The sequence below is a fragment of the Dama dama genome, chromosome 5 (genome assembly GCF_033118175.1).
Source record: "Dama dama isolate Ldn47 chromosome 5, ASM3311817v1, whole genome shotgun sequence".
Classification (NCBI taxonomy): Eukaryota; Metazoa; Chordata; class Mammalia; order Artiodactyla; family Cervidae; genus Dama; species Dama dama.
The window spans coordinates 113,663,741-113,683,655 of NC_083685.1; the positions used below are offsets into that span (position 1 = coordinate 113,663,741).

Genomic DNA, 19,915 nt, shown 5'->3' on the forward strand with positions numbered 1-19,915 from the left:
AATCACTCTATTATGGATTTTGTGATATTTGTTTCAGTCATTCTAGGTTGTTTTTTTTTCCTCTTTGTGTAATTTTTTTCGGGTTCCGTGTAGTCATGATTATAGGTTCATTTATTGATTTGCCAAACATTGCATGGTATTTGTGTATCTGTGCTTGCTGTGTCCATAGAAGCATATGGATATATGAGACAGGGAATAAGCATAGAGTAACCAATATACAGAACAGTCCTGATTCTCAGCAGGGGCCTAATCCACCTTTTGGACCCTCTGCAGGCCCAGGCTGAGGACCGCTGTCACACAGTTCCTCAACTCTGCCACTTCCTCCCTGCACAGACTCCCACCACCCCTGAGTTTGCCTATTTGTCCCCAATCCCAGCCTCACCCCCACCCCAAGCTCTCTGCTTAACCTACAGTGCTTCCCATCCACTTGGCAACCAAACATTGCCCTTCCTCCAAGATCCGGCATCAGGCTTCCTCCAGTATCTCCTGGTACATCTCCCATCACCCATCTCTGCCTGGGCCAGGCCCTGTAAAGGGCACCGAGCAGTCTAGCTCCTGCTACTGGTGAATCTGTTCTGTGTGGTATATTTTCTCTCCGTCACTGGCTTCCCTGGTGGCTCAGATGGTAAAGAATCTGCCTGCAATGTTCAAGACACCAGTTTGATCCCTGGGTTGGGAAGATCCCCTAGAGAAGGGAATAGCTACCCACTCCAGTATTTTTTCCTGGAGAATTACATGGACAGAAGAGCCTAGAAAGCTACAGTCCATGGAGTCGCAAAAAGCCGGACACAACTGAGCGACAAACACTTTCACTTTTGGGCTTCCTTGGTGGCTCAGTGGTAAAGAATCTGCTTGCAATGCAGGAGACTGCGGTTTGATCCCTGGAGAAGGGAATGGCAATCCACTCCAATATTCTTGCCTGGAAAATTTCATGGACAGAGGAGACTTCATGGGGTTGCAGAGTCGGATATGACTGAATACACAACGCTTGCGCACATCAAGTCAATTCCCGAAAGGCAGGGCTTGACTGAAACTAAGGAGCTACTTCCGGTATGCACCCACACCCAGTCAGCCCAGCCTGGTGCCACACACCCAGCTACTCCACACGTGCACTCCATTGAACCTGGCATTCGATCCCTGCCCAAGGCTGCCCTTCCCATCTGGTTTTCTAATGTTTTTCCCAATACCCCCCGTCTAGCCACTTCTCCAACCCCTCCCTACTTGCCACTTAAGATCCTCCCAGACTCAGCTCCAAAAAGTGCCCCCAAAGTGGAATTAAATCTTTTTTTCATGCTCAGATCTAACTAATACCTCTTCTCTACACACACCCGGAGCACCTGGAACACGATTCTCCAACCCCCACCCCACCCCCTGCTGTGAGCACCTTGAGGAAAGGGCCTGAGGTCTGTTTATCCTTGCCCTCACAACTCTCCTTCAGCCCCCTTTGGGGCCCGGCTGCCGAGCGTTAAATCTGCATGGGATGAATAGAATACAGACAAATGTTCTAAATCCAGGAGACACCCCTTAAACGTCCTTGAACGCACCCACTAAGAGGCAGATCTCTTGGCTCTCAATGTCCCCGGAAAGGGAACTGACCCTCGGCATGGGTCAACAGAAGGCGGCGGGCACCCTCAAACAAGCTGAGCCGTCCCAGGGCGTCACATGATTCCCCAATCACATGATCCCTAGAAATGGGGGGTTGGGGAGAGAGAGGAAGGAGGGAGGGGAGTGAATTGAATAGGAAAAGACACACAGGATTCCAGGTTGGCCCCGCCTTTACGCCGACGAGTAGCCAATGGGAGTGCGACATCCCGGACACCTGACCAATGGAAATTGAGGTGGGTGGGCCATCGAGCCGAGTGGCCCAAGTGGATGAGCTGCCTGACTGCTGCTAACCAGCGATCGCGGACCCCGACGCAGGTAAGGAGGGGGGACCTCGCTTGCTCCTTCCCAGGGGCCCAGCCTGGGGGACGTGGGAGATGGGGCTCCTCTGGAGTTTCAGCGGGGATACAAAAAAAGATTCCCTTATAGAAACTCCGATGCACTGGAGGGAGTTTTATGGGTGGTGGGAGTAAACAGTAATTGCAGTGACCCCCATTAGAAGGGGCTCTCTCTCTCTCCAGCACCCCTGGAAGCTGCAGCCCCTTCTCCCAAAGCAGAGATCACTCTGTTCTTGTGTCGACTCCGCCCCCATCGGCAGGTGCTGGTAGTGGTGCTGGTGGGCAGTCCCCGCGGCGGCTGGGAGCAAGCTAGGCGCCCGCCCCTGGCCCCCGATCTCAGAGAGCTGGGAGTGGGGCTTGAGACCCTGGCCTCCTCAAAGACAGTAGGGACTTGGGAGTGGTGATTGAACCCCTGGGTTGTGTCTGACTCTAACTTCCTCTCGTGGAGGGGTGGGACGAGCTAACTTCCGTCTCCCCCGGCCACTTTTTCCTGCTCTCTCCGCTGCTGGGTTGGCTCACCTTTTGGGAAATCTCTCTCCTGGCACTCGAAGTGGGGGGCTGCCACCTAGTGGAAGATGACGGAGCTGGGGGCTTGAAGAGGGTTCTGTCCTCCCTCTGTGTAGTGGCAGTGTCGGTGGGGGTGAGAGGTCACCTCTTGGAACCCTACTGAGATGAATTGGGTTCCCTCTTCCCCATTCTGGTCCTGAGTGTGTGTGCGCGCGCGTGCACGTGTATTCAGTAGAAGCGTACACTACTTTCGAACCTCAGGATACCCAGGAAGAAGGATGTACCTAAATGAATCCCTAGGGTGCTGAGTAGTCAGAGATGTGTGCGGACAGGCATTCCTTCTGGCCAGGGCAGCCCAGAGAGCCTGCGGAGGGTTATGGTTGGACTCCTAAAAAGCAGGGCGGCCAGCTCCCTTTCCAGGGAGCTGTGGGCATTGGGGAAGAGAGTGAAAGGGGCTGAGGTCCAGGACCAGTCTTCTTCAGCCTCACCTGTACAGGAGATAGCCTCCTGGGGATAGTCTTTGAGTTGGGGAGAGGGCAGTGAGGAAAGCCAGGTGAGGGAGAGAGGATGTGAGTGACCCTGTGTGTGCTATTCCCTGACACACAAAGTGTGCAGTGTCCACACATAGACTCACTGAGAACTGAGGCCCAGAGACAGGAAGCACCTTTTGAGGCCTTCATTCTAGCACTCATGTGCAGTATCCAGGCAGCCCCTGTACCCCACATTTCTGTCTTGGTCCTGTCCACCTGCTCAGAGAAACATTTCTATCCCTCTTCTCTGCTTGGACACCAGGCCTCTATCCTCCTTGAGTTTGGGGGTCCAGTCCCAGGCACTGTCCATGGTACCACTTGTGAACCCAGGTCCAATATACTCTGGAGCCATCAGAGACTGTCATCTCTATGTCTTGATACATGACATGGGCGAGTTACTTCCTATCTCTGAGCCTCAGTTTCCTCCTTAGAAAATTAAAGGTAATAATTCCTATTTTGGATGGTTGTTACAGGAAAAAAAAGAATAACATAGAATGTTGTCACTGGCTCCTAAAAGGTTCAGCACACATGACTGTTTGGCCCTTCTAGACAGGGTAAGATCTCCTGGGCCTGCCCCATTGAACTAGCAGGGCTGGCTGAGCTTGGGGGAAGAGTTGTTCAGGAAGTGAGAGGCCACTCCCCTTCAGAGAATGAAACTTGCTTCCTTCTGCTGATGCAAATGGCAGCCTGGTGGGCACACATGGGCTCTCTACATGCAGCTGGGTTTCTGCTCCAGGATAGGGAGAGGAAGAGGGGAAGTGTGGTGGGTATGTTTGAGGATCCTGAAAGGGCCTGGTGTGGGACTTCCCTGGCAGTCTGGTGGTTAAGACTCAGAGCTCCCAATGTAGGGGGCATGGGTTCAATCCTTGATCAGGGAACTAAGAACCAACATGTTGCATGGGCATGCCTCCCAGTTTTTTTAATTAAAAAAAAAAATTAAACAAAGAAAGGGCCTGGTGGTATTGGGGGCCCATGGAACACAGGTGTCCCAAAGGTTGACCAAGCCTGTGTGCCTCCTTTGGATGGGGAGGGGACAGTCAGCGGGCAGGTGGTGGCTGACCTTCGGGGAAGGCAGCCCAGACTCCGTCAACATCATACTTCCTTTTTCACAACTTTCTCAACCCCGTGGTTGCTCATGTCGTCATGTGACCTCCCCTCCCCTGCCAGCAGGCCTTAGCAGAGGGCAGGTATGAACACAGCATTGGGTGAGGAGGCAACTGGCGGAGCTGGCTCGGGAAGTGAAACCCTGGCTTTTCTTCAAGGGGGAGACTTCAGTTCTGTCTTCTGGGCAACTGATGTCTTTCCCACCCCCATGGAGGTGGCTCATGTCCCCACAGTTCAGGCCCACAAAACCCACAAATCTTCCGGACTCTCACATACCCACATCTGCACACACTCAGCCACAGAGATTCAACAGTTAGGCCACATATTGGGGACACAGATTCACACACTCATGTGAGCATTCCTGCGTATAGGTGTACACTCGCTGGTGCATGTGGACCCCCACACAGGACACACGTAGGAAGCTGAGCCTCAAGCCCTGCATCTTTCTTCCTGCCCGGACAGGCTGTTGTTGTGGAGGCTCAGGTGGTCCTGGGCCTTCAGCAGGTGGGAGTGACTGGTCCCAGAATCAAGGGTGGCCTCAGCTTAAGCCAGTTGCCAAATGCCTCTTGGGACTTTGCAGGTGGACCATGTGGACCTTGGTGAGCTGGGTGGCCTTAGTGACAGGGCTGGTGGCTGGAACACAGTGCCCAGACGGTCAGCTCTGCCCTGTGGCCTGCTGCCTGGACTCGAATGGAGCCACCTACAGCTGCTGCAATCCCATTCCGGTGAGTGCCCTACGGCCCAGGCAAAGAGCTGGAAGCCTGGGATCGGGCCTCTTGGATTGGCCAGAGGAGTGGGCCAGGCTCGCTCGGGTCCTTCGATTTATCTCCTCATCTCGCTTCCCAGGACCAGCAGCCGTCCGTGCTGAGCCAGCGTCTGGGCCGACCCTGCCAGGCCAACGGCCACTGCACTCCTGGCTACTCCTGCATCCTCACTGTCTCGGGGACCTCCAGCTGCTGCCCGTTCCCAGAGGTGAGAGTGCCATTATGTCTACAGAGAAGCTTGGGTCTGCATTTACACTTTTCCTGCACTCTCCCACCCCCCAGGGAAATGGGCCTCAGTAACCAAGGTGCTTCTGTGTCCCATAGGCTGTGTCATGCGGGGATGGCCGCCACTGTTGCCCCCGGGGCTTCCATTGCAGCGCTGATGGGCGGTCCTGCTTCCAAAGATCAGGTGCGGCAGAGGTGGAGGCGGAGGGCAGGGAGGTGGGAGCAGAAGAATTTGGAGCATCCAGGAGCCCAGCCAGCAGAGTGACCTTGATTCCTGCCTTTGTGCCCTCATTTGTATGACATCTGTACTAAGCAACACCCCCCCACACACACCCTGCTTTGGACAGAGGGGTGAGGAGGGGTCAGAAGAGAATGCAAGACCCCAGGCCCTGGACCAAGCACTGTGGGGGTGAGGACAGGACAAGCTGAAATGTTTTTTGTTTTTTTTTTTAAAGATTTTTTTGATGTAGACCATTTTAAAAGTCTTTATTGAATTTGCTACAATATTGCTTCTGATTTATATTGTTATTTTTGCTTGGCTTGAGGCAAGTGGGATCTTAGCCCCCTGACCAGGGATCAACCCAAACCCCTTGCATTGCAAGGTGAAGTCCTAATCACTGGATGCCAAGGAAGTCCCAAAAGCTGCACTGGTTTAATGCCTACCCAGTCAGTGGATGCCCTTGCCCTGTGGCATATTGCTGGTACAAGGACTGGCCTGGGGGAGAGGGGATTAAGAGAGCCGGGGGAGCCCTGAGCCCTAGTGCCAGCCCCTGAATCCTCCTGTAGCTGGGCTGGAAGGCGCTGGTGCCAGCAGCTCCTTGAGTGATGGGGGGAATGACCGTCACTGACTGGGCGGAGTCCTGGGTCATCCCATCTACAGATACCAAGCCCCTGGATGCCGTCCAGTGCCCCGACAAACAGTTCCAGTGCCCCAACTCCTCCACATGCTGCACCATGCCTGATGGCTCCTGGGGATGCTGCCCCATGCCCCAGGTACAACTACGGGAAGACGGAGGGTGGCGAGGGAAGGCAGTGTGGGCAGAGGAAGGGATGGAGGGAGCAAAGACAGAGACAGGGCCATCTCTTCTCAGGCCTCTTGCTGTGAAGACAAGATACACTGCTGCCCCCATGGCACGTCCTGTGACCTGGCTCATGGCCGCTGTCTCTCGGCCACAGGCACCCACCCCCTGGCTAAGAAGATGCCTGCACACAAGACTAAAAGTTCAGGTAAGGAGGTATGAGTCTGGGGTGAAGAGAGGCCTTTTCTAACTCCTGCTGGAGAGAGCTGGAGAGACTGTCCCCTCCACCCTGGCTGCCCCTCACCTTTCTCTCCCCTTCCAGTGATCTTATGCCCAGATGGACGGTCCCAGTGCCCCGATGGTTCTACCTGCTGCGAGCTGCCCACTGGAAAGTATGGCTGCTGCCCGATGCCCAATGTAAGTGAGGGGCTATAGTCAGCTGGACTGTGTGCCCGCATTCACCTGGCCTGGGTACCCACCTACCTACCTGGCAGTGCCTCCAGGGGGTGGGGCTGGCTGGCTGGCAGCTGGGAACCTGACTGCTCAGGACTCATGCCACCCCCTAGTGGTAGACTTGGGGTAGTGCCTGCTGTCGGCCTGGCTGCTCCCTGAACCAGGGAGACTGGAAATCCCAAAGACCCACCCTGCCCTCACCCAGGCCATCTGCTGCTCCGACCACCTGCACTGCTGCCCGCAGAACACTGTGTGTGACCTGACCCACAGTAAGTGCCTCTCCAAGGAGAATGCTACAGACCTCCTCACCAAGCTGCCTGCACACACAGGTACTGGGGGAGACTGCAGACCCCATTCTACCTACACCACGGGGAGTGAACAGATAACGGGGGTGGAGACTGACGGCCGCATGCACGGAGGGGCTGAAAGCAGGGACAGTCCCCTTCCGTCCCCACTGGGCCTTGCCTTAGGATCACTGCTGGGGTGGCCTGAGCCGTACCCTCCCTCCTCCGCATCTGGTTCTCACTGTGGAGCTGGCAGAGGGAGGGCACCCCCAAGGGTCCCCAGTGCCCCTGCTGACCCGCTGCCTCACCTGTCTCACAGTGCAGGATGTCAAGTGCGACATGGAGGTGAGCTGCCCAGACGACTACACCTGCTGCCGCCTACAGTCCGGGGCCTGGGGCTGCTGCCCTTTTGTGCAGGTACCGAGGAGTGGGGAGTGGCCCGGGATGAGCAGAGGGCGGCCGCCAGCCAGTCTCCCCCAGGCCCACCGTCCCCTCTCCCTCCGCCCTAGGCTGTGTGCTGTGAGGACCACGTGCACTGCTGCCCGTCTGGGTTTCGGTGTGACACAGAGAAGGGTGTGTGTGAAGAGGGGACCCGCCGGGTGCCGTGGATGGAGAAAGTCCCAGCCCACCTCAGCCTGCCGGACCACGGAGCTGTGGAGAGTGACGTCCCCTGTGATAATGTCACCAGCTGTCCTTCCTCCACCACCTGCTGTCGACTCACGTCTGGGGAGTGGGGCTGCTGTCCTGCCCCAGAGGTGCCTGAAGCGGGGGGATAGTTTTGGGGAGAGGGGCAGAGTCTTGGCCTGGGCACATGGCCAGGCTCCTGTTGCCTTCTACCCAGCCCATGGGGGACACCAGCTCAGTCACAGTCATGCCCAGCTGGAGGAGCCCAGCAGGAGAGGCAGGGTGGGGGCTGCAGAGGCTCAGCGCTCTGGCCCAGAGTAGCTGCCTAGACCACCCTTTCCTGCCACCTCCCCAGGCTGTCTGCTGCTCGGACCACCAGCATTGCTGCCCCAAGGACTACACGTGTGTGGCCGGAGGGCACTGTAAGAGGGGGAACCAGGTGGTGACCGGACTGGACAAGGTGCCTGCCCGCCGGGCTTCCCCGTCCCACCCCAGAGACACAGGCTGTGACCAGCACACCAGCTGCCCCGTAGGGCAGACCTGCTGCCCAAGCCTGAGGGGGGCCTGGGCCTGTTGCCAGCTGCCGCACGTGAGTGCCCACCTGACCACTCCTGGTCAGGACAGGGGGGGCCCGGTCTCAGGTGGGAGGGGACGTTAGTGGGGGTGAGAGTTCGAGGCCCCTCTGTCCCCCGCAGGCCGTGTGCTGTGAGGACCGCCAGCACTGCTGCCCGGCTGGCTACACCTGCAACGTGAAGGCTCGATCCTGTGAGAAGGAGGTGGGCTCTGCACACCCTGCCCTCCACCTGGCCGGTGGCCCTCTCGTGGGCATGGGGAACGTGGCGTGTGGGGCGGGGCACTTCTGCCGCGATAACCAGACCTGCTGCGTGGACAGCCGAGGGGGCTGGGCCTGCTGCCCCTACCGCCAGGTCAGTGATACCCCTCACCCTGGGGCTGGGTAAGGGCCCGGGCTGGGTCCTGCCACGTCCAACTCTCGCCCCCTACTCTGACCATCAAGGGCACCTGTTGTGCGGACAGACGTCACTGCTGCCCCAGTGGATTCCGCTGCGGAGCCAGGGGGACCAAGTGTTTACGTCAGGAGGCCCTGCGCTGGGACGCTCCTTGGAGGGACCCCAGGCCAAGACAGCTGCTGTGAGGGGGCCTGAGGATTGACTTGGCAGCCCTCAGGACCCTGCTCAGAGGGTCCCCACTGCTCAGGCCTCCCCAGCACCTCTCCCCCACCACATTCTCCCAGACCCTCTTCTGAGTCCCCCATCGCCCTGGGAGGTGGGGCCTCAATCTAAGGCCTCCCCTATGCCAAGGTGGAGGCGGGGCTGTGGCGAAAGCCACGTTTCAAGCTGCCATCCCCTCGCCCAATTTCTGTCAACCCTGTGGCCAGGTGCTCTTCCTATCCACGGGTGTGGGTGCGTGTGTATGTGTGCGTGCGTGTGCGTGCTGCAATAAAGTTTGTACACTTTCTTAACAGTGTCTGATTTGGCCACTCTGCCTGCCCTCCCCCAGGGGGCCTCTGAGCCAGGGTCCCCACCCAGTGTCCACATTCCCCCACCCCCACAGAAAGACACACAGCAGTTCATCTCACCAGTTTTATATTTGCTGTTGCCCACAGCGATCCCATCACATTACTCCCTAGTCCCCGGAGCCGCCCCAGCCTCCAGCCCTGTGACATCGCAGCCCGGAAGTGGGCTAGTCAGCAAGCAGCACCCCCTCCCCTCCCAGGGGTCCGCTAGGACGCCCCCTCCCTTCCCGGCCCTCAGGCTAGCCGCCGAGGCCTCGTTGCCCCTCCTGCTTTCCCACGATAGAGCTTTCTATGTACAGCCACGTGTATACAGGCACCGCTTCCCCCCACCCAGCCCTCCTCCCCAGCACCTCCCATCGGGGGTCTGGTCCCCCCTCCCTCACCTCCCTCTCAGAGGCAGACACGGGTCCCTCCCAAGACATTACCCAGCACATACCACCGGACAGCTCCGCAGGGCCCCGGGCCCCTTTCCAGGCCGGGGCTGGGGGCTAAGGGCGAGGGCCCCCGCGGTCCCCCGGAGCGCGTACCCTGGGCGCGGGCCCGGGTGGAGGGGGCGGGGGCCGGCCTGGAGGCGGCGCCAAGCCGGGCGCTACTTGACGTTGAACACCATGAGCGGCCGCTCCTCCCGCCGCTGCCACGGGCTCTTCTTGTCGCCCGCCTCGTCGCCCACCTCCGCCCCCAGCTCGTCCTCCGGGCTGGTGAGCGAATCGCGCCGCAATTCGCTGGCGCTGCTGCGAGAACTGTCCCCGCGGCTGCGGCCCCGCCCCCGGGGTACCGTGGCCGCCCGACCCTCGGGCGCCGCCACCTCGTCCAGCAGCGGCGTCAGCGAGTTGTCCTCCGGGGAGCAGAGGCCCGTGCGGCTCTCGCTGCTGCTTGGCTCCGTGTCCTCGCTGAGCGCCAGGCGCGGGGGCGCCGGCGGGGGCGGCGGCGGGGGCGGCGGGGCGGCCGCCGGGGTGCGCTCCCGCTCCTCCCGCAGGGGCCGCCGGCGCGCCGGCCGCGCCTCGTGCACGTCGACGCCCGAGTCCAGGCTGGCGTCCGTGCTGCGGCCGCCGCCGCCCGCCTGCAGGTCGATGTAGGAGTGGCGCACTTGCGAGTTGGAGCGCCCGTCGAGGGATACGAACCAGGCGCGCGGGTGAGGCTTCACGCCCAGTTCGAGCAGCTTCTTCTCGGTCAGGGCCTGCAGCTCCCCGTTGAGCTGTGCCATCGTCGACTCGTTGAACAGCACCGGGATGGTGACCGAGCCGCTGACCGGCGCCGAGCGCCCACTCCCCCAGCCCTCGCCACCGCCACCCCCGCCGCCCTCGCCCCCCGCGCCCGAGTGGCCCGGCATCAGAGGGCGCTGGGGGTCGGGCTGGGGAAAAGGGCGTGCGGGGCCCGGGGCCGCGCCCTCGGGTGGGGCCGACTCCTCGCCTGCCCCCGTTGCGCCCGCCTCGCCGCCTAGGCGCACATAGTGCGCGGGGATCACCAGGGTGGGCATGACGTTGCGGTAGACGCTGTCCTTAAGGTGGTCGATGGAGCCGCAGAAGATGAGCTGCCCGGCCTGGCTGAGCGACGGCGGCCGTGCCAGCTGGTCCACAGACTGCGACAGCAGGAAGTCGGGGGTCTTGCTCTCGGCCGCCCCCTTGTGGCCCAGGTAGTGCTCGAAGGGCGGCGGCGGCGAGGGAGGCTCCTGCAGAAAGGCCGGGGGCCCCGGGGGCCCCCGCCGGTACTCCTCCAGGCCTGGCTCCAGCCCGGCGGGACCCTCGACGGAGCGGGCGCCCTTGAGCCCGGCGGCCTCGCCCCCGCGGGCACCCGCAGGCTCGGCGGCCGGGCGGCTGGCGGAGCGCGGCTTGGCACGGAAGAAGTCGTCCCGGGAGGCAGTCAAGTCCCGGGAGCTGGAGAAGGCGGAGTGGAGGGGCCCTGGAGGTGGAGCCTCGGGATCCCCCGACGGCGCGGGCTCCAGGGGTCCCCCACAGATGAGGTGGAGCTGGGACATCGAGGTGGCCTGGTCTCGTTTATTACCGTCAGAGGGGCCGGAGAGCTGCAGCTTGCGGTGCTGTTGCCTCGGCTTCAGGCAGCGCCTCCTGGAGACACGGGGGCAGATCGGGGTGTCAGGAAAGGGAAGTCCCTGACCCCGAAGTTGGAAGATGGGGTTGGGTATAGTTGGAGGGGTCCTAACAATGCTTGGGACTCAGGAGAGAGGTTGGGGAGCCCAGGTGGGTCCTGGGAGAGGTTTGTGGACAGAGTTGGAGTGTCTGTGGGAGGTCCAGCAGGCAGCGGTATCCATCTGGGTCCCCCCTCAGGGTAAACTGCACTCCGTGGTTCATGGCAGGTGCAGTGAGAGCCGGGAAGGAACCTAGGCCAACCAGGGGCCTGTGTGGCCTCAGGTCCCCTGGAAGTGGGGGCCGGGGTGGTAGAAGCAGCTGCAGATGGTCTCTGCAGGGGCCTGGCCTGCAGCTCCTGCCTCCTCTCCCCCAGCTTCTCTGAAGCCACCAGTGTTTCCGGCTTTACCTATGCTTATGCATATGAGTGCTTTCCTGGCAATGCCTTTAAGAATCCCGGTGGTGTTTTATGCATCTCTGGGGCCCCAGCACCTGGCTCAAGACCAGGCATGGAGCAGGCCTCAGGCCATGGCTGGAATAAGGAGGTTTGGGCATCGGGAGGCAGTGGAAGCGAGTGGGGGGCACTCACCGACAGTAGTAGACGAGCAGACACAACAGAATGAGCACGAGCAGGGCCAGGGCTGCCAGGATGGTGAGCAGGAAGATGGTGTGGTAGGTGCCGATGTCCTGGATGCCCGATGTGATGGTGACCAGCCCTGTGCCAGGAGAGGGCTTAGTGTTCCCAGGGGTGGCTGTCCCTCCTGCCATTCAGAAGGAGTCCACTCTCCCCGCCTCCCCTTCTACCACCGCCCCTGTTCCCTGCTGCCCCCCCCCAACTCTCACCAGCCGTGGGGGAGGCCATGGCGGCTGCCCAGTACCCCAGCTGAGGGGAGATGAAGGTCCAGTAGAGCTGCCGGCCTTCCTTGCGGATCACACCTGTGCCGTTGCGTACCCACAGCCCTGGGAGAGGCAGGGCTTTCAGTAAACTCAGTGTCCCCAGCTTAAGTCCCACTTTCTTTCCCCAAACTCCAGCACCTGCACCCCCCCCACCAGGCACTCACCACTCTTGGGGTCGAACCTCCAGGCTGGAATGCTGGTGCCCACGGCGAGGGCACGAGGTTCCGAGGGCACCGGCAGGGACAGGTGAATGGGGCCCGAGAGCGGCACCTCTGTCCCGTTACCTGCCAGCAGGTGCACGCTCACAGCGGCCACGGGCATCAGCTCCAGCCAGGAGCCGTTGCCTGCAGGAAGGGGAAACAAGGGCTGAGGGCTAAGTCCTGGTGGTGGCGGGGCGCGAGGGGTGGGAATCCCTCCCATGCCTGGCACCCAGCATACCTGAGCTGGAGGCCTCTGTGCCCAGGAAGGCAGGGAAAGCCCGCATTTCCTGCTGGGTGCTGGCAGGTGTGAGCGAGGCCCAGAGTTGGCTGTAGGTAGAACTGACCGGCAGGCGGGCAGCCCGGCGCTGGAACTGTACCCAGGGCTGGGAGCGGGCACCTGGATGGAGAGAAGGGCTGCAGTGGCCTGGCCAGGGACAAGCTGCCCAGAGACCAGTATCTGAGGCAGGGGTCCCCAACCTCTGGGCCACGGACAGTACCTCCTATCAGATCAGCAGCAGGGTTAGATTAGGAAGAAAGTGCACAATAAAGGTAATGTGCTTGAATTATCCTGAAATCACCCCCAAGCCCCGTCTGTGGAAAAGCTGTCTTCCACAAAACCAGTCCCTGGTGCCAGAAAGGTTGCAAACCACTGATCTAAGGAGAAGGGGAACCAATGGGTCAGAACACATGGGAAGGCCAGGGAGAGTGGTAACTTGGGGAGAGAACTGGGCAGGCTTAGAATGGTAACTTTGAAGGGGCAGGGACCTGAAATCCGCTCCAGTAACTACTAGACACACAGGGCTGTAAACACTCGACATGTAGCTAGTGGGACTACGGAACTGCATTTATTTTTACCTCTAAAAAGTTTAATGAATTTTTAATTTATTCAAATTTAAATAGCTACATGTGGCTCCTGCATTTGACAACTTAGGTTTTGGATGTGTGTCTGTCTGTCTGTCTTGAAACAGAGGGAATGTATAAATAATATTCCAATATAACATGGTAATAGCTAACATTTACTAAGCTTTAAGATATGCTGGCCACTGCTCTAAGCAGGTTACTTACATTAACCCCTGTAATTAGCACAACAGCCCCTGAGGTAGGTGCCTTTATTATCAGCCCCAGTTTAAAGATGCAGGATTAGAGGCAGGAAAGGTTCAGTAACTTCCCCAAGGTCACTGGAGCCTGATCGAAGCCCTGGCAGTCGGGTACCAGGGCCCCTCCCCTCACTCAACATTACATCCTGCCTCCCTCTAGAAATAGCAGGGTGCAAGGGGAGCTTGCCCTGCCCATCTTGGGAATATTCTGTGGAGCCCTGCAGGGTGAGTAAGACTCTGGCAGGAAAGAAAGTGGGAAGGGACTTCTCAGCGGACTGACAGGAGGAAGGCCTGGGGCATGAGGTGGCTGGCTGGTTGGGGGAAGACAGATAACTGGATAGGGAGGCAAGCAAGGCAGCTGGCGGCGCACAGGCTCCGGGAGGGTGCTGCCAGCTCTGTGAACCAGTCTAGGCTTTCTACTGAAAGCATTGGGAGGGCTTTCAGCTAGGGGGCAATAAAGGGCTCCTCTGGCATTTTAGAAACCTCCAAAGACATTTTAGAAGCCTCTGGTTCAGGATCAGACAGAAGGAGATGAGCAAACAAGAAGAGTAATGTGGGGACAAGGATTCAAGCTAAGAATATAAATTGGGGAGGAGAGGCACCCCATCTAGAACCCACGTTGGCTCCCCAGTGCTAGCCAGATGGAAGCTACCCTCTGCCTGGCTGCGTCAACCAGTCTACACCAGGCACCTCTCCTGTACAGCCAGACCAGAACACCCTTACGGTCCCTTTCTGCCCCTGCACCTATTTTTTTGGGGGGGCGGGGGGGGGGGCGCTGTCCTGGGTCTTGTTGTGGCTCATGGGTTCTTCATTTCAGCGTGTGGACTTTCTCTAGTTGCAGGATAAAGGCTCTAGAGCACGTGGGCTTAGTTGCCCCATGGCATGTGGAATCTTAGTTCCCAGACCAGGGATCGAACCCACATCCCCTGCATTGGAAGGTAGATTCTCAACCACTGGACCACCAGGGAAGTCCCTGCCCCTGAATCTTGATTCCTCTTCAATGAAGGTGCCTTTGCTGCCCCCTCATGAGCCCACTTGTCCCACAGCCCCCTTGCCCATCCTCTCACCCTGCTGCTGTCCCACGTGAGGGTCTCTCAGTATTGAATGCACCTGCCCTCCACTCCACTGCCCTGCCTACTCTGTAGTTATTTCTGGGTTGGCAGTGTTCTGTCTCTTTGTCAGTGAACTCCACGAGGCGCGGAGCCAGTCTGCTCTTCCTCACCGTTATCCCCCAGCACCAGACACAGTAGCTGGCAAGGCACAGGGCTGCAGGAAGTATCAGCTGGGTGAGACCGAAAGTCTAGGGGTGGACAAGGTCCACTGTGGGATTGCTCCAGGCCTCGCACTTGATAGGTGTTCTATGTCTGTGGATTGACCCTAGTATCGAACATAGGCACCCAGGAGGTGCACAAGAAATGCTTGTAGATCCACTGAAGACAAGGTGGCAGGAAGTGGAATTTCTAATGGTAGGAGCAGAGGAAGAACAGAAACCATAAGAAGCCCCCAAAACAGCAAGCATTTATTGACCACCTTCTGTGCTGTTGTTTGCCTGCCTGATGCCATTTAATCCTTACCTCAATTTGACAACATGGATACTATCAATATTCACCTCTTATTGAGGAACTAACTGAGGCTCAGAGAGGTTAAGTGACTAGCCCAAGGGCACCCAGCCAAACTGTGGAAGAGGGGAGCACTCTGTACCCAGGTCACGGAGAGGGAAGGGAGGCTGGAATGGGTGGAGAGGAGGGAACTGGAGAAGGGAGAGTCTTACCAGGAGAGCCCAAGAGGATGTGAACCAGGTCCTCATAGAGGATGAGGGTGGCCGGCCGCTCAGGGAGCAGGTAGAGGCTGACTGACGCATACACTGCAGAAGGGGTGTCTTGTCAGCTTCAGAGAAAGCCCCCCTCCCCCAGGCCGGGCACTCCCACCATCTGAATCCCAGTGACTTCATCCTTCCTCAGCCCCTTCTGCGTACCCCAGCCCAGGCAGCAACTGCTAGAAAGCCTGCCCCTCCGCCCCCAAGAGCTATTTTGGGAAAGGGCTGATGGGGTCAGCTGCTCCCCACCCCTCCAGCTGCCCCTGCACTCACAGGGCAGCTTGTCAACACGCCAGGGCACAGAGTTGGTGAGGAAGCCAGGGCGGGCAGCAGTAACCAGCACCCAGGTGCCCAGGCGGTAGCTGAGGGGCAGTGTGGCCACACCCTCTGAGTCCGTGGTGCCAGCCGCCAGCAGCATCCGGTTTCCAAACACATCCACTGAGGCCCGAGCCAAGGGCACCAGCTCCCCGCTCACATACACCTGCACCTTGATCAGGATCTCTGTGGGCAAGACAGGGTGAGGGGAGTAAGGAGGAGGGAGGAGGGGATGAGAGGCCTGGGGGAAGGCTCAAGATCAGAAGAAGGGGCTGTGATTGGGAGTGGCTTTGGGACCCAGGCTAGACAAGGTATTATGAGCCAGCATTTATAGAGCCCTCATGTAAACCTCACATTAGCCTGTGAAGTAGGCGGTACTATTAGCGTATTTCATCATCAAGTCTAACACATGCACATTTTGACATTTTAACATTCTGAACTCAGGCTGTGCCTAGGATTCATGATGTCATAATTATAATCGGCAGCTTTTTCTTTTTCGCTCGCACATGAAATAAATAATGGTGTATTTTACAGTCAGTGATGTATTAGACCCAATAAAATATGCTTGTAGCCCATTTTATAGGTAAGGAAACTGAGGCTCTAAGGGTTTAGATTCTTGCCCTACAGTTAAGTGGGAGATCTGGGATCCAAACCTGGGAGTCTGTCTCTAGACCCAGATCCTTAAGCACTGGACTCTATGGGGGTGGTGTCAGGGAGAGGAGAGGGAAGGAGAGCTGAGAAAGGATGAGTAACCGGCCAACCAGGGATCTGCAAGTGGAGCGGAGAGGAGAGCGGTCAAGAGTCAGTCATTTGGAAGGGAGGAATAGGGCTTCGGGCAGAGTTTGGGTCCTCAAGAAAAAAACTGATAAAGGGACACCAGCAGGCTGGCCATTCCCATCATTCACCCTCTTCCCAGAATCATGAGCATGAGCCTGTCTCCCTTCAGATTTAGGGACTCACACAACCCCTGAGCTCCAACAAGTACCCCCTGACCCCTCCCCTTCACATGGGCTGCCAGCCCCCTCCCAGCTGGTCAGCTACAGTCAGTCACCATGGCAACGCCCTCATTCCTCCCAGGAGATGGGCAGCGAGCTGGGGCCCTGGCAAGGGGAAGGAGATCTGGGGGGGCCGACACAGGCCCAAGGGTAACCAGTGTGGAGGGGGCTGGGAAGCAAAGTCGAAGTCTTTCTTTCCAGCCACCTTGGCCCCTGGCCCCAGGATGGTCTGTCCAGGATGCAGGTGTCCTGAGCTCAGAGGGGCTGACAGAGGAGGGACCAGGCCAGAGTTGTTCTCATAGATTCTACAGCTTCCTCTCTGACCCGCAGCACTAACTACCCCTTCCTACTCAGCGCAGTTCTTCCTCAAGAACATCCTCACCCCTCTCTTGTTGCTAAGAATGGGAGTAGGTGTCCTGCCTGAAAAGGTACAGCGGCCTCAGTGTGGGGGCCCCAGGGGAGTGGGCGGGGTGCTGGACACAAACCTCGGAGAGTCCAGGTACAGAAGGACGAGGCCGGAACTGAGGGCAGCAGGGCACGAGGAGGTCATGGGGCCTCACGGGTGGAGCCTGACACTCAACAGCGACAGGTGTCTCGTCTCAGGCTTTCAGCCAACCCCAGGGCCAGCGCCACGCCTGCCCTTGGCATCCCGTCCAGCTGTTCGCCTGAGCCCACCTCCCTCTCGCCTCCCAGACCAGAGCCCAACTCAGAGGGTGGGTGTGCATGCACTCGACCCTTTCCTGCTTTCTGGTTCTCCAGGGTACTGACAGCCTGTCCACACTCCCCCTCTCCCCATCACCACCCTGCAGGAATTCTGAGAAGCTACAGGGGCCTGCGGGCTCCCCACCCCTACCCCGGGCTAGGAACAGCTGGATGGAACAGCTGGGAAGAAGGGACCTGGGATTCTGGAATATGGTCCTTTGAAGGAATGCCTTGGGTTCAAGGGCCAGAGCCTCAGAAAAGGGGAGGGATCCTAGGGAATAAGACAGGGGTGGGCAGGTAAGGCCTGAGGAGGCATCAGTGCCAAGCTGGGGAGGGGGTGGGCAGGTGCCGAGCAGAGTCCCCCTTTCTCCTCAACCTGGGCCCCTAGCCAGCAACCTGGGAGAACCCCCTCTTCTGGCTCATTTCCAGCCAATTCCCTGGGCTCCCTCCCGAGGCCTGCAGCTCTTGAGGAAGAGGCTTCCTGAAAAAACAGGGCCCCTTCCTACCCATCAAAGCCTCCACCCCTGCAGAGAGCAGGGGAGACTGAGGCCAGGGAGATCCTTCCCCATTCCTCAAAGCTTGACATTCCACCCAGGATCCGCCTGTCCAGGCTTCAGCCCTGCCTCATTCCAGGAGGAAATCCGACCCCCTCCCTTCATCCGGACCTTACTTCCCTCATCCAGACACCGCCCCCCCCCCCCCCCCCCCCGCCCCCCGGCTTTTCCTGCCAGCTCCTTGGTGGAAAGGCGAAGAGTAGAGAGCACCATGTCAGGCAGGGATGGGACTCAGAGGCAGGAGTGGGGGGGACAGTGGCTGGGGTGGTGGGGTCAGGGGCTGGGAGGCAGACGCAGGGCTAGGGTGGGGTGGACGCCCCTGAGAACCGTGGCATCGGTAGGGAGTCATGGTCTAGCTCTCCCGCGGCAGAAGCCAACCCCGCCCCCACCTCACACACCCACCTGGGCCCGTGAGGCGCTGGGAGGGTCTCCTTCACTGCGTTGGAGAGGTAAGAGGAGGAGGGGGTAAGCTGGGGGCGGGCTGGGACAGGAGTGGCTGGAGGCTTGCTGGACGGGGACCCAGGCACCTGCCCTTCCAGCCGACACTGCCCACAGCCAGTTAGCCAGCTCAGCATGGCTCCTCCACCAACCACAGCCCTGCCATGCGCCTCGAGCTGGGAATCAACGTACCCCTTTTTCCAGACAGCCCCCCAACTGCAGCCCCTCCTCCATCACGGGCCAATCGGCGTTTCTTTGGTGCACCCCAAATTCTGAACCTGGGGGGCCGGCGAGGGGCTGTCAGGCTCCAGGGCGAAGAACCCCATTCGAGCAGCCAATCCGCCCACCGCCTCACCCACTCCCCCTTCTCCCCTCCCCCCTTCAAACCCAGCTCCAGGCGCCCAGCCCCCGTTTGGGCCCAGGGTGGCAGCCGCTGCCTGCGCCCCCAACCCAGCGGGGGTCGGGAGCGAGGAACCCGCTGGGGGCTGCGGAGCGGGCGCCCGCCCCAGCCCGCCCCTGGGCGGGTGTCTACGATAGACAATGGCTCAGGCAGCAGCGCCTCGCGGACCAGGAGGGAGAAAAACAAGGCTGGAGGGGGCGGTGGCGCGGAGCCTGGGGACCCCGGCCCTCCCCATTGTGCCTCCCCGAGACCCCCGTCCGGCGGTCTCCCTCTCCCTCCCCCCTCTCCCCCGTAAGCGACGACCCCAGGTCGCCTAGCTCCCCCCACCCAAATCCAGGGAATAGAATACCCCTCAATTCACAAGCGCCGCGAAGAAGGGGCTGGCGGGCGGGTCCCGATCTGGGGTAGGGGGGGTATGCAGGCCCAGGATCAGTGCCCCCCCGGCCAAGACTCACCCTGCGGGCTGGGGGGCTCCGGCGGCGACTTGCCGGGAGCTCGGGAGGCGCCACCGAGCAGCAGCCCCAGCAGCGGCAGCAGCCGCGCGAGGACGCTGGGGCCACTCGGCGGCGGCATCGCGGGGCTCGGCCCGGCCCTAGCGGCCCATGGCTCCCGCCCGGCCCCGCTCGGCCGGCCCCGCTCAGCCCCAGCTCAGCGCCGCGCCGCGCGGCTCGGGCTCCCGCTCTGGCTGCGGTGGCCGCTCAGCGCGATTGTCTCCGCCCGGAGCCGCCGCCAGCGCCCCCTGCAGGCGGCGTCCCACCCCGCGGGCCTCCGGGCGCCGCCCCCTCGATGCCCGCAGCCCACTCCGCAGCCCCTGCTGCGCGCTCAGACCCCCGGCTGCAAGGGAGTGTGGCGAATAGGGTCCGACTACTGGGGTTCTCGGAGTTCCAGAGCCCTCAAAATTGGGTGCAAAATTTGGGCAGGGAGAATTGCTGTTGCTTACAACACAAGTGTCTCCAAAAACTGTCAAGAACTGCGCAGTCCTCTCAGCACAAACAACCTGCGCGGTGTTGGGAAGGTAGGGCGCAGTCCCGTTGAGAACAACCCGGGTCCGGGTTCTTGTCTAGCTTCTTCCTCCTCTTGAGTTCTAAGCAAGTTCCTTAGCCTTCTGCTCCACAGCCTTCCTTTAGGATGAGAGTTGTGGGAATCTCTGCCTTGTGGGATTATTGTAAGGATTAAAAGAGATAATGATGTAAAGGGTGCTTTACTGGAGCGCAACAGATGTTGCTGATGGCTCAGGGTGAGGTTCACCCTCAGGGTGAGGCTCACCGCTGCCCAGTAGTATATTCATCCCTGGGGAAACCAAATGCTTAGAACCCCACGTTTGAATTCCACACTGGAAGCTTGCCCTGGCACCCACCAATCTCTCCTTCTTTCCAGTTTCTGGTCATCCTTATCATTGGACTTGGTCAAATCCTCATCTAATCTGTATCCCTCTT

General features: G+C 59.6%; 2 protein-coding genes across 4 annotated transcripts; one reads left to right on the plus strand and one right to left on the minus strand.

The window, feature by feature from the left end:
- Nucleotides 1-1,767: 1,767 nt before the first annotated feature.
- GRN (granulin precursor) lies at nt 1,768-8,930 on the plus strand. Of its 3 annotated transcripts, none has more exons than XM_061144202.1 (14): nt 1,836-1,920; nt 4,453-4,585; nt 4,662-4,806; nt 4,928-5,053; nt 5,170-5,254; nt 5,951-6,063; nt 6,162-6,297; nt 6,412-6,506; nt 6,748-6,871; nt 7,146-7,243; nt 7,336-7,581; nt 7,806-8,039; nt 8,146-8,376; nt 8,466-8,930. In XM_061144202.1, the coding sequence occupies exons 3-14, from the start codon at nt 4,669-4,671 to the stop codon at nt 8,601-8,603; spliced, it is 1,764 nt and encodes a 587-aa protein (XP_061000185.1). In that variant the 5' UTR covers nt 1,836-1,920; nt 4,453-4,585; nt 4,662-4,668; the 3' UTR covers nt 8,604-8,930. The 3 variants fall into 3 exon arrangements, with proteins under 3 accessions (XP_061000184.1, XP_061000185.1, XP_061000186.1); XM_061144203.1 differs by having other exon boundaries at nt 4,453-4,564; XM_061144201.1 differs by lacking the exon at nt 4,453-4,585 and having other exon boundaries at nt 1,768-1,920.
- A 489-nt stretch (nt 8,931-9,419) lies between these two features.
- On the minus strand, nt 9,420-19,052 carry FAM171A2 (family with sequence similarity 171 member A2). Its single transcript, XM_061144204.1, has 8 exons — nt 18,935-19,052; nt 15,349-15,576; nt 15,031-15,123; nt 12,401-12,559; nt 12,127-12,306; nt 11,909-12,025; nt 11,655-11,781; nt 9,420-11,047 (listed from the first exon to the last, which is right to left on the minus strand). The coding sequence occupies exons 1-8, from the start codon at nt 19,050-19,052 to the stop codon at nt 9,574-9,576; spliced, it is 2,496 nt and encodes an 831-aa protein (XP_061000187.1). The 3' UTR covers nt 9,420-9,573.
- Nucleotides 19,053-19,915: the final 863 nt, after the last annotated feature.